The sequence below is a fragment of the Erpetoichthys calabaricus genome, chromosome 9 (genome assembly GCF_900747795.2).
Source record: "Erpetoichthys calabaricus chromosome 9, fErpCal1.3, whole genome shotgun sequence".
Classification (NCBI taxonomy): Eukaryota; Metazoa; Chordata; class Cladistia; order Polypteriformes; family Polypteridae; genus Erpetoichthys; species Erpetoichthys calabaricus.
In genome coordinates this window covers 121,213,513-121,227,929 of record NC_041402.2, presented here as the reverse complement: position 1 = coordinate 121,227,929, position 14,417 = coordinate 121,213,513, and the positions used below count along the sequence as shown (strand labels likewise).

Below are 14,417 nucleotides of genomic sequence, written 5' to 3'. Positions count from 1 at the left end.
TTTTCAGCTGAAACTAAATATTACTTCTGCAATTCATGTTTAAGTAGCAAAAGTCTGGAGCATTGAAGCATCACTGTGTTAAAGTTCAAGAATATCTACAGATCTCATTCTGAAACACTAAAAGCCTATTTCACTAACTTCATGTACAGTAAATTTATAAAGCACAGCTTCACAGGAGTGGGTTTATTCCATGGTCAGAGCGTTTCCATAATGATACACAATTTGCAGTTATTATCTAATTGCATTCTTGACGTAAATATTGGTTACTTTAATTTTTGTTATAATATTTCTTCTCATTTTAATTAATTTGTGCAATGGCTGTTGCAAGTGCTACTGAAAACACGACCTGGATTTCAATCAAGCTTAAATACACTGGTTTCTGGACATGGTTTTTAAACTATGCACATCATTTACAGAAATAGTACATAATGCCTCTGATATACTATCTTTCCAACCTAGGTATAATTTTAACCAGAACCTCCAAAAAGAAGTATTTTCCTTTCAGCAATATGCACTTGTACTCAAGGTATAAAATACAGAGGCACCTTTAAACTGTACTCCCAAAATTTAAAAAATGTGAGATTTTAAATAACATCTACTCATCAACTCTAAAGAGGGCGTTACTTTCATAAAACTAATTATTTAATAAATCAAGATAAACTTTTTACAACATAAAATTTACAAAAACTGCATCAGGATGCCAATCAATTTATGTCATGTCACAGCATAGAGCTGAAAATATGCACTGAAAGAAATTTCATTGTATATTCATGCTTCACTATTTCAAATACAACTGAGCTGGCAAATATATAGTGAAATATATCCATCATCATTTAAGTACATAGTTGCTGTTAAGAATAGCTGGTACAAGAAATGGTGTAGAAACAGGTTACGTGTGATTAAGAATCATCTGCTGTTTTGAAATTCCACTTTGTACACATTTATAGCATCAATAGGGTTCATTGAATTATTTTGTTTGCTGAAGTTGGGAAAGGAAATATAAAATTGATTGAATGACAGCTACTGACACAGAAGCTAGGTCTGTTTTCTTAAGTAGATTATGCACTTACTTTGGGAGTAGCTTGAAATGGTTAAGTAACAGGTACAAGTTGAGTCTATCTAAGATATACCCAATATTATTATGACTGAAGAAGAAGGGGCACCTTCTTATACATTCTATAATTAAAGGTAGATTAAACTAGGAGGAAAATTAAATGAGTGACAGGTTTGTTATACATCCGATCTAAATAAGTACAAATACATTCAACCTAACAGCAAAGTTAGGCCCAACACCTCACTCATTAAAAACACAAACTACTTGAGTGTTTATCCAGTACTCAAATAATCTAAAAGTGTGGGCCTTCCCATCACCAATACTGGCACAGAGTGCCAGTCCATCACAATGACTACTCATTTGCACACTGTCAATCACACAATCGATTTCAGAATTGCCAACTAACATAAAGTTTATGTCTTTGGGGATGCATACACTATATATGCAAACTACAAACAATCAATGCCCAGATGCTAGATTCTTGCTCAAGATGATGAATATATGATGAAGCACTGGTAATCACTGCATCATTATGCCACTCTAGTCAAATATAAAATCTTTAAATATAGCTAAAGGCCAAGGGAAATCAAGATGTACCTGTGGTACAGAATGATGAAGAAGCTGGTGTTCTTCTGGAGAAACTTTTGACTGCCAGGCTCTGCCCCCTCTGTTTCCGTCTCCAGGCAGTCCGACATTTGGAATCAATACTCTGTTTGATTCTATACCAGTCTGATTCTGTGATGCCAAATTTATAAAACAAGTGACCTGAAAGTAAGAAATTAAAAAGTATGATGGAACATATAAGCAAATAAAAAAAGAAAATTAGCTGCAGGAACTGTTTAAAGATTTTAAAAGCAAAGGACACTCATGACTCTTCAGAAACAAAAAGCAACAAATTTTGCATTACACAAAAATACATAAATAAAATATGAAAATTTAATAAGAGTTATACACATAGATTTAATTTTCTTCTTTAAATTATATTTGAATGATACTATTTTCTGTGTATATGTTACTATGTGTACACTTTATACTAATTAGTTTTAATTTTCTTCTTTAAATTATGTTTGAATATTTTTGTGTATATGTTACCATGTGTACACTTTACACTAATTTCCATTCATATTCTCAAGACTTATTTATAAAGTACTGTGCAAAGGTCTTAAACGCACACATCAAAAATTATATAAAGCAAAGATACTTTAAAAATATTAAATTGAAATGTTTCTACAAGAAATTTCTATAAAAAGCAGGAAACAGCAAAGCACTAAATCAAATTAATATGTGGTATGACCAATACTGTTGCACAATTTTTTAAGAAAATTGCAAGGTTGTTTGTTTCAAAAATCTTGGAGAACCTGCCTCAGTTCTTCAGCAGACTTTGACAGTCTTGCTTGTGTCTGTCTCTCCAAAAAATCTTTGACAACCTCTGTTGCAGAACTCCTTGTCCTTCTTTTTGCTGAAGATAGTTGCTGATGATCTTGCCATTTTGTGTGGGGTTGTTGCCCTGCTGCAGAATTAAGCTGGGACCAATCAAATGCCTCTGTGATGGTACTGAGTGATGGATGAGAATTTTCTAATACTTTTCTGCCTTAAAGATTCAATTAATTCTTACATGTGATAATGCCAATTTGCAGAAATACAACCCCAGACCTGCACTGTTGCCTGAAGACATTCATCCACATAACACTCTCCAGTACTTCTTTGGAAAAACTGTCCCATTTGAGCCAAATTTAATTTTGTTACTCCTAAGCACTTCTTGCCATTATTCAGTATTCTAGTTAGTAGGTGTGTTTATATGAGCCTCAATAACTCAGTTATTCCCAGAAACCAGCTTTCTAAAATGTCATGCAAACCCTTATTCTGTTTAGAGAAACCAGGTTATTTCCCATTGGGATTAATAAAGTATCTATCTATCTATCTATCTATCTATCTATCTATCTATCTATCTATCTATCTATCTATCTATCTATCTATCTATCTATCTATCTATCTATCTATCTATCTATCTATCTATCTATCTATCTATCTATCTATCTATCTATTGGCCTCTAAGAAACCTGGTTAACAGACATAGGTTTTCCACAAACAACCCAATATTGTTGCCATGTATGCCGTTAACCAGGTTACTGTTAAGGATTTTGTAGTCTGAGCTTGTATAGGCTTCGGCACATACTTTCAGTAAACGCAGGAAGAAGCATTCACAAAATAAATTTCCAGAGGGAAATTTTGGAATGATCACATTATTTATTCTACTGCCTGAAATAATCTGTCCCAATATTTCAGATATTGTTACATGTATGTTGATGTGCTGAACATACAGTGTTAAACTCAGCAGCACAATCTCAACAGCAGCAGGGTAACATGTTAAAAGTAATATGCTTTAAGTAGTCTGATTACTTATTAAACTACTGAGTAACCTAAAGCAATAGTTATATTACAGAACTAAAAACACCTGTGTTATTATTATTTCAGCAGCACTGGGTGTAAGGCAAATAGCATGCGTATTGGATCCTTTGCAGAGCTCAAATCGCACAGCAAAGCAAAAAACGGTGCACTGCATACAATTCAGTAACAGAAACATATAAACAAAGAGTCAATCTAACTAAACATATTTATAAAATGCAAGAAAATTATCACAAATATCATGATTATTTTTGGATTCACGGTGGCCAATGATGATGTTTATTTCTTTTTTGTGTAGTTTAATGTCGTCAGAGCATTTTGCCAAAGGAGAACGCCACACGGTTACTTGCCCGTGTAAATGCAAACCAGGTTTCTGCCTCAACTGGGTTTTTCTCCTTAACTCTTTTATGTGTGTAAATTGAAATGCATTCATTGTGTTTTCTTACATAGATGAGTCTCTTGACTTTGAATATTTTTTGGCAACAAATATTTTCTAGACTGTAGAAGTTGTGCTTGGACCCCAGTGCTTTTTATGAGTAAATGATAACAATGATGGACTTCTTCCATTTTCAAAGAGGAGTTATCAGTTTGATGTACCTCTTGCTTGCTGCGTTCAGTATCTGTTGACAATCACTACATTTCTTGTCCTGGACCTTGCTCATTTCCTTTTTCTCTTCAGAACAGCTTGCACAGCAGATGTTGAAAATCCTGTTTAACACAAAATTTCTGCTTGGGAGAGACCTTACTGAAGCAGAATGACCATTGTGTGTCTTGCTGCTATTGCTCACACTTACCATGGTCTAAGTATTGATGATTTCAAGGTTAAACTGTCACATCTTCCATAAAATCTCCTTTCAGTTTGGTTCCATTTAACCAAGATTGACTCCTCCCACACATATTCTGTTTCAGATATTTCATTTTTTGTTCAATCAGCTTATTATGTCATTGATCATTACCACCTATTTGGAATGTTTGTTTAATCATACACTAGACACTACATAATTAAGTTTATAATTGAAAAACAGCATATTACTTAATATATTACAAAAAATGAGAGACTTGGACTTTTAGGGACCTTCAAATCTAAACTCTTGATTCCATAGCATACAAAAATAATAAATAAAAAATATTAAAAATATAATATTGTAAAATACTGTGATTTGCAAAAGGATGGACCAGTATGATCAAAGTGCATGATATTGTGATTGTTACAATTGAAACTTCACAAAATTTAAGCCCTTGTTCAGTTCCTCATTTGCCTTTTGTGAGGAATTTGTCCTCTTCTTATGTATGTATGTATATACTATATTAAGGTTTAACTCAAATGTATAAATTAATGAATCTAAGAACTTATTAATAAATACATAATTATGATTGTCCCACTCATTGAATTGTGTGTGGTTTTCATTAGGAATAATGTAAAATCAATAAGTATACTAAAAAGCAAAATCAATACAAGGAAAAAATTTTGCTTACATCTGATCCCATAGATCATAAGGGGGTCTAGCTGCTTTTTTCCATGCTTGCCCTGACCAGAAAGATTTGAGACAGCTTGTATCTCTCGATGAAACAGATAGTCCAAAAGAGTAAGAGCCATCTTCTCTGCTGTTCGGCAGTTTGTGGTTATATGAAGCATGTCAGCTGCAGAAATTGGGCATCGAACTCTCATCTCAGGATTACTCTCATCGCCAAGCCATGTGCCATTAGGATAGTCCTCTAGAACACAAAAAATAAAAAAAATAAAATAACAGTCTGCTAGTAAGTCAGTAATACTACAGAGTGAGAAAAAAATGAAAAAGGAAAAAGGAAAAAAGAACAACACCACCACAAACTGAGCAGTTAAAATGTCTGAGACTCAAATACGAATATATGAATTACTACCTCCTACACCTTGACTTTGTAATGTTTATCTGGTCAAAGGTGGCAGGCTTGCACTGCATTTAAAGTGGAATTTGTACAGGTTATCAAATTAACAGTTTATTCAAAATCCACCCCTAGCAGAGAGGGAGTACTGTTACCAACACCTTCTCTTTTCCTGTCTGCAGTTCAGAGGGTGGCAGCCAGAAGACCCATGATCGCACTTCTTCCTCAACCCAAAAAGCCCCACCTCTTCCAGATGACTTCTAAAAAAACCCTGCTAATGTTCATTACTATACCCACATTGGAGGATTATAGAGTTCTGTCTCAGAAGCATCTTTCTCATTTGACAATATTCATTTTGGACCACTGTAAAAGCCATTATTTTGCACCTATCCATCTTTCACCTACCATCCATTAAAGTGTTAACATGCTGTTACTCCAATTTACAGAGTGTGTGTCTATATTATATATATATTAAAGACCAATTAATCACATGGGACATTAACCAAAACCCTCACGCTTGGTCTTAAAGGCATAACTGCAGCATCACCGATTAACCTAACATATAGAGTACATCTTTGACATGCTGGGGGATACACCCAAGTACCAAGAGAATAGCCCACACAGACACAGGAAACTATTTAAACTGACAGGCAGTGCCCAGGTCTTGATTCGGACATTATGAGACATTAACATTAACTGTGCTAACCAAGTTTATTAGCAGTACATCTGAAACCTTACGCAATACCAAGTCAAATACTAATGATTGGTTTTTAGAATAAAGATATTGTAAGATCCATATTCCTACTATGCAGTATTTTATGTAAAACAATTACTCTTGTTGTACTGTATTTACTGGATCTGCCAGAGGCTAAAATGACTAAAATATTCTGTACTTATAGCAAATCATTATAAAAGCCTGTTTTAACAGACAAAATGTGTATTTTGTTGATAATGACAGCTTAGCATGAACAAAACTAAGTGGAACAGATTTGGCAAGAAATTTGTTTTTTGACCTCAGACAAGATATGGTGATTTAGTTACAATTTAGCAACACCATGCACTGAAAGTTTCCAGAAAAAACAAGTCTAGACTGAACTAAGATGCTGAACTATAAAAAATAATCTAGATAAAATTCTAACTGAAATCCCCTATAACCTAAAACCTTAAAACATACACAAGTAAAAAGAGATTTTTGCTTTGGTTTATAGATTGTATTCTGCAATTACTGCATGCAAATTACTTTTATGTGACTAACCAACATGACTGCCAGTACTACTCTGCTAAGTTTTACAATCAATCCTGTTGGGACTTATTTGACAAGGAGACAAACACATATTAAAAAACAGACTTAAAACAGCCACAAGCAGAAGTTCGCCTTTGCTCAAGACTCGTCTTCTTTTTTTTTTTTTTAGTATATCTTTGCAATGCTTCTAACTGATGCACTTGACTGTATCCACAATTTACACAAAATTGTTAGTAGCCAGAGGAATGAATAAATCATGGCTGTTTAACAGCCTTGTTAGCAGTTAAAATTTAACAAAGATTTGTAAGGTATACAAAAACAAAATGCTTCAATGTATGCACATCCATGAATAATAATTATATAAAAAAATGACTTTTCTGCTACACTTCTGTATGAACAGGTAATGATAGCTAAAGATGTTTTTATGAAATTTCACAGTTAAGAAAGGGAGATTAATGCCTAGATAAGAATAGATAAGACTGTTTACACAATCCATTCATTTAAATGTATAAATGCTAAGACTGTGTGGCAAAACCTACTTAAAAGTGAACTAAGTAATATTTCAGAGTAAAACAGTGCTTCATTTCTGACTGGACATCAATAAGAGAAAAAAACCACCATTTAATAAAAAGACTTTATAATGAGAAATAGTCATTGCTGTACAACAAGTTATAGATTTACAAGCAAATTAAAACAGATATTATTATCAAGCTAATCTACAACTGAATTACACCCTACTTGAAATCATTTTGGGTTTACATTGTGATGCAACTGACAGTGTGGCTACTTTGGAACTCCAGAAACATGTGCTCAAATTCCAGCTCCATCACTATCTGTGATGAGATTAGAATGTTCATCATGGGTCTGCATGATTTTTCCCTGGAAAATTAATTTTTTTCCCAGATCCCAAGAATGTGGGCTTGCCAATTCATGGATATTGGCATTGTATATGTGAAGAGGGGTATGTCATTTTGTATATGCCATGCAATGAGCTGGCATCTCAACTAAGGCTGGCTCCTACCTTATGCTCAATGCTTCTTATACGTAAAAAAATTCAGTTTCAATATAACATTGCTCCAAAACCAAGCCACAAGGGATGCACAAACCAGTGTGTTTCTTCATGCTGGTCCCAAGACTGGATAAATGGGGAGGGATACCTAAGGAAGGGCATCTGGTGTAAATTTTTACCAGATTAAAATGCTGAGAACAATACAGATTATGAAGCTGGAAATTGAATGATGTGATTATGAATGTTGTTAGTACATATGCCCTGCAAGTTGGGTGTGCAAAGGAAGAGAAAGAAGATTCCTGAAGTGAGTTGGATGAAGTGGTGGAGAGTATACCCAAGGGAGAGAGAGCAGTAATTGGAGTGGATTTCAACAGACACGTAGGCGAAGGGAACATAGGGGATGAGGAGGTGATGGGTAGGTATGGTGTTAAGGAGAGAATTGAAAAAAGTCAGCTGATAGTGGATCTTGCAAATAGACATGGCTGTGGTGAATACATATTTTAAGAAAAGGGAGGAACACAGGGTGACGTACAAGAGTGTGGGATGATGCACACAGGTAAATTATACCCTATGCAGGAGGGTAAGTCTGAAGGGGATTGGAGACTGTAAAGTGAGTGAGTGTAAAGAGAGGGAGGTCAGAGGAATGGTGATGATGCAAGGAGTAGAGTTGGCAAAGATGGATGAGTTTAAATACTTGGGATCAACAGTACAGAGTAATGGGGAGTGTGGAAGACAGATGAAAAAGAAAGTGCAGGCAGGGTAGAGTGGGTGGAGAAGAGTGTCAGGAGAGATTTGTGACAGACAGACAGACAAAAGGTCTACAAGATAGTAGTGAAACTAGATATGTTATATGGGTTGGCACTGACCAAAAAACAAGAGGCAGAGCTGGAGGTGGCAGAGTTAAAGATGTTAAGATTTGCATTGGATGTGACAAGGAAGGATAAGATTAGAAATGCGCACATTTCAGGGCCAGTTCAGGTCGCCAGTTAGGAGACAAAGTCAGAGAGTCGAGATTTCATTGTTTTGGACATATGCAGAGGAGAGATAATGGGTATATTAGAAGAAGTCAAGTCAAGTTGGGGAGCATACACTGGTACAGTGCGTTGCCGCACCCACTACACAACGAAACAACTCAGAATCCCGGTTTGCAACACCCCAGGCAGACACACGGTCCAGTCCCACCCTCCAGAAATGACCCTCTATCTGCCGCAGCCAGGTGTTACATGGGCGACCCCTTGGCCTGGTGCAGCCACTCGGGTCCCTAACAGTGAGGATCTTACGAGCTGGATCACCCTCGGGGAAACGTGCCACACGGCCGTAGTGCCGTAATTGACGCTCCCTCACAATGCAGGTAATGTGCCTCATTTGGGACTCCATGAGCAACCAATCATTCGACGCAAAGTCAAACCAACGGTACCCAAGGATTTCCCGGAGAGACACAGTACCAAAGGAGTCCAGACTTCATCTCAGGTCTGTGGATAGCATCCATGTCTCACAACCATATAGCAAGACAGGAAGCACCAGGACTCTAAAGACCTTGGACCTTCGTCCTTTGCATAGATATCGGGAGCACCACACACCCCTTTCCAGCGACCTCGTGACCCCCCGATGCTCTCCCAATCCGTCTACTGACTTCATAGGAAGAGTCACCAGAGACATGAATGTCACTGCCAAGGTAAGTAAACCTCTCGACAAGGTCGACGCTCTCTCTGCAAACAGACACACTGCTGATGGCTGTGCCCAAGAGGTCATTAATGGCCCGGATCTTGTTTTTTATCCAGGACACTTGCAAGCCCAGACACTCAGACTCCTCGCTCAGTCTCTCGAGCTCCCGATCAGAGCCTCCATTGACTCCATGAAGATCACAGCATCGTCAGCAAAGTCAAGATCCGTGAATCTTTCTGCACCAACAGATGCCCCACAGCCGTTGGACCCCACGACCTTGCCCAACACCCAGTCCATACAAGCTTTGAACAGAGTAGGAGCAAGAACACACCCCTGATGAACCCAGAATCAACTGGGAAAAATGCAGAGGTCCTGCCTCCACTCTGCACAGCACTCACAGTACCAGTGTACAGGCCGGCCATGACATCCAGCAACCTCGAGGGGATTCCACGAACCCTCAGGATGTCCCCACAGGGCAGCTCGATCAACTGAGTTGAACACTTTGCGAAAATCGAGAAAGTCTGCAAAGAAACTATGCTGATATTCGTGTTTGCGCTCCATGAGAACCCTCAGTGCCATGGTGCAGTCGATGGTAGACTTCTTAGGTGTAAAACCAGACTGTTCCGGTCACTGGTAGGTAAACAAGTGATCACGGATCCTATTGAGGATGACCCTAGCAAGGACCTTACCCGGCACCAAGAGCAGTGTTATCCCCCTGTAGTTGCTGCAATCCAGGAGATCACCCTTCCCTGTACTGATAGGGACGACAAGTCCCATTTTCCAGTCAGTTGGGATGATGCCAGTCTCCCAAATGGGAGAAAAGATTGCTTGCAATGCCAGGAGGCCAGCTTTACCACCAGCCTGGAGAAGTTCACCCCGGATACCACAGATCCCTGCAGCCTTCCCCCCTAGCTGGTTTACCATCTGTTCAATCTCAGTGAGATTGGGTTGTTCACAGCTAATTGGAGGATCAGCCTCAAGAACTGTGAACCCAGAGATATCCAACATCCAAGACGGAGGATCAGCTTTGAACAACTGATCGCAGCCATCCTTCTCATTTCCGGGTACAGACCAGAGTTGCCATTGAGCTCTGCGCTGCAACTCCTCTCAATGATATCTAGGGTGCCCTGCGAGATGAAACACCTCCTTCTGGGAACACCGGTAACACCAACACAACCCTCAACAACCTTCAGGGTCTTGTCATGGAAGGTCTCCCACATAACATTAGGATTGGCAGTCATACCCAAATCTGCAAGTTCCTCACAAAAACTGCGTGCAAACTCATTAGAAACAGCCTGGTCTTGGAGTCTGGCCAAGTCCAGGCTCGTTTTCCTAGTAGGTGGTAACCTACTGAACCTAAGCTGGATCCTAAGAGTAGCAACAACAAGTCTGTGGTCAGAATTCACAAACTGGGCACTTCTGTAGACCCTGCAGTTTTGCAGGAGCCTCCTGCACCACCAGTATTGGAGTACCAAGTTCAACGTTGCTGTTCTGGACGCTGGAACCAGGATCCAGCGATGCAAAAGGTCAGGGGCTGTGAAAAGTCAAGGAACATGGAACCACTTTCACCACAGTCACCAGACCCATGTGGACCGAGACAGTGCCCATAGCCAGCCCTGTCAGTGCCAGTGGCTGCACTGAAGTCACCCATGACTGGAGGAGTGTCACTTTGTGGGTACCCATCAACCACTGAGCGAAGCTGGGAATAAAATGTCTCCCTTGCCGAGACATCACTCACCGCGGTCGAAGCATACACTGAGACAACAGACAAGCCACTCAGGAAGTGCCGTAATCTGAGTCTCATAGTACGCTTGTTGAAAGGAGTGATATCGGACACCATCGGAAGAAGCCAAGCCGCTACAGCAACAGCTATTCCCCGAGCATGACAGCCATCAGACCAACCAGGAGAAGGAGAAGGATGTTAAGAATAGAGCTGCCAGGTAAGATGAAAAGAGGAAGGCCTAAGCAGAGTTTTATGGATGTGGTGAGACAGTACATGCAGGTAAATAGGAGTAAGATGCAGAGGACAGGAAGATATGGAAAAAGATGATCTGCTGTGGTGACCCTTAAAGGGAGCAGCCGAAAGAAGAAGAAGATACAAGCCTTGTTTCATAATAAGCATTTTGACAAAATAAATGAATATTTGAAACCAGCACTATATATTATCTTCAAGTTTCACCCCAAGTTACTGTCCATGTATAGTTAGATCATTCTCTCCATTTATGTATTTTATGTTCAGGTTGTCTAGCTTTCTACTACATGATAAAGTTAGTTTAGACTAGGTTGATTGCAAACTCTAAGCTGAGTCATACTTAGTGAGTCAGCCCTGTGACAGACTGTTGTTCTTCCCTTTCTCTTAGGAAAAACTTGATGGAAAAAACAGATGGATGCATAGAAGGACAGAGGGAAGAATGAATAAAATAATTTACATATGCTGATACAATATAATACCTGGCAGTTTTCAGTTACAAAAATAAACTGTCAAGTTATAAAAAAATATGTTTCAATTCATTGCACAATTGCCTAAATGCGCAAATTGGGTCCTGTCAAAGGCAGAGTCAACTTTTATGAAATGACAGCTTATTAATATTTCTATTTTATTTGGAACGCGAGAGTAAGTAAATTTAGGATTTAAAAATATTAGCCAGATAAAGAATTTAGTTTATTTAGTCTAAACACGCTCAGTGGAATTCCTTCACATTACACCTCTATGCTTTTGTCATTTACGGTGTTAGATCAAAATAAAATATTTCCTGTTGGCTTTGAGTATTTTTGGCAGTTGCTGCCAAAAGCTGCAGGTAATGAAGACTGCGAGAAACTACAACTGAACAGTGGTACTGAACTGAGAATAGAGGAGAAAAGGGGATATTTGTTTCAAATTCTGCCATAAACACAAGAGAGAGTAAAATTTTAAACTTTTAAATATAAGGCAACTTAATTCCATAAGGAAAGTGAAAGACAAGTGGAATTGTTCTTTAATTTTTATGTACTGTAGGTAATTTTAGTGTAGAACCTACTATATTTTTAAACAATTTTTAAAAATCTGTAAAGTGTATAGCTAGACAAGTAGATTATACAAATTTCAAACAAGATGAACTCTGAATTGAAGGATTATCAGATGACTAGTTCTAACTTTAATGCATACCCAGTTTCACTTAAAAATGTTAACAGACACCTTAACCCCACTACTAATTACTAGGAACATAATGCAAAAAGGAAACAGTAATAAATATAAATGATATTTTACTTTTTTATACCAGAACTGGTGTGAAGTTCTTCATTTATTCACTCATTCATTTTTATGCTAATTTAATTATAGAGTTGCAAGGTTTTGGAGCTTATTTTGGCAACGTCAAATGTAAGGCAGTAACGTACTTTGGGCAAAATTCTCAATTTTGCTTTGCTAAATTAACTTAACCTGCATGTCTTTGAGATGCAGGTGGAAAGACATGTATTCTAAGAAAACCCATAATGACACATGGAGAATGGTTAGACCCCACAAAAACAATCCTCAAGCTCAGATTGAACCCAGGCCCCTGGAGCTATAAAAACAGCCGAACTAATATTACATATATAATCCAGGAAACATAAATTGTGAAATATCTGATCATCCCTTGACTATTCAAAATTTAGACCAGTCTGCATATGTAATTTTACCAATCTCATTCAGGATGTTTTTTAGTGTGGTTTATTATATTTATCTGTGTGCATCTTCTTGACAGGCATATCTTAAGCTTTAACTTCCATGTTAACTGTGATGATGTTCAGATTTATAGTAGTGTTGAATCCACACCTAGTCTTCAATGTAGTTGTATTCTGATTTTTTTAGACTAACTTATGGTTCTTTTCTCTTTTCATACATATTGAGTGTATTATTCTTTTTACAGTATGTTACAAAACTTTAAATGAAGCATACTGAGAAAAAGAAGTAAAAGGGAACACAAGCATAAAAGTAGAACAACTCAACCCGCCCTGAACCAACAGGCAATTATTATAGGATTACCCAGAGAGGACGGAAGAGCTACATCACTGGAATGAAAAAGAGCAGAAGTGAAAGAAAGCTATACTACAGGGCAACTGAGAGCCATTATTCGAAATAAATCAAGTGAAGTACTTACATTTTTCAACTGACTTGCAGGATGCCCAATTAATCTGTGATGCAGACAATTAAAGGTGAATTAAAAGGTAAAAGGAAGGCTGAAGTTGTCCATAGTAATAGGCTAAGCTTCCATTGGAGGAGCTTCTCAGGAGGTTTCCATTGAGATGGGTGTTATTCTTAATTCTATACTTTATTCTGACCTCACACGAAAAGATTATTGTTACATTTCATCTTTTTATCATTTTATGAAACGAAGTGGAACTGGTGTTGCCAGTTGACTTGGTTGATTGTAGACACTGTTTATGGTGTATGAAACATTATTGTAATTAAGGTCTGATCTCATTTAACATTCATTTTTAAATATCTTCACTTTACAAGATCCTTCTTCTTGCTATTTAATCTCAGATTTATGTCATCCTTTCAAACCTGTATGATTTTCTTTAAAAATGGGTAAGCAGATGATATCTATATCTTCTGGACATCCCTAAAAATATTTTCACTGCTCTAAGGATCAGTTGTTTTGTAGCATGAGATCTACAACTCAGAAATTTGAAAGCCTCACTTTTTAAATACACTTAAATTAAGAAAGCAGACACTACTGTTAATTTATTTTTCATTTTAAACTTTTTCATGTTGGTAAAACATTTTCTTGCGTGTATGTTTGGGTTTCTTCATATACTTAAAATAAATTTTGTTAAAGGTAAAGCTACAGGAATGTATATAAACTATTTTACCAGAATTTTAATAACATTATGACAGAGTGTGTAGATCAATGTAGACTAACAGCAGATCAGTAAACTGCCTGTTCTGAACATTAGTCACAGGAGGAAGATACAGAACAATGTCCTTTTTTTATTTCTTCAGAGTCTTTGTACTGTTTTCTATTATAGTCAAAATTCATGAGGGTTATATCAAAAACTCAAATTCCATCCTTTATACTAGAAAAAAAATTAAAGTCATAGCCTTTGAGTAAACAAAACATATATAGACAATTGTCTGCTTCATACTATTTTGATTTGTGTAAGAAAAAGGAAAACTAAATAGTGTACTTCTTATGAAATGCAGAAATTTTAAAACA

At 37.3% G+C, this 14,417-nt stretch overlaps 1 protein-coding gene across 1 annotated transcript in view; it reads right to left on the bottom strand.

Annotated features, from left to right (window-relative positions):
• The window catches only part of banp (BTG3 associated nuclear protein), a 377,911-nt gene that overhangs the window by 200,810 nt on the left and 162,684 nt on the right, over positions 1–14,417 (bottom strand). The window contains exons 7-8 of the mRNA XM_028810115.2: positions 4,937–5,176; positions 1,652–1,819 (exon numbers count right to left, since the gene is read on the bottom strand). Coding sequence (XP_028665948.1) covers positions 1,652–1,819; positions 4,937–5,176 — 408 coding nt within the window. The remainder of the gene's footprint in view (positions 1–1,651; positions 1,820–4,936; positions 5,177–14,417) is intronic.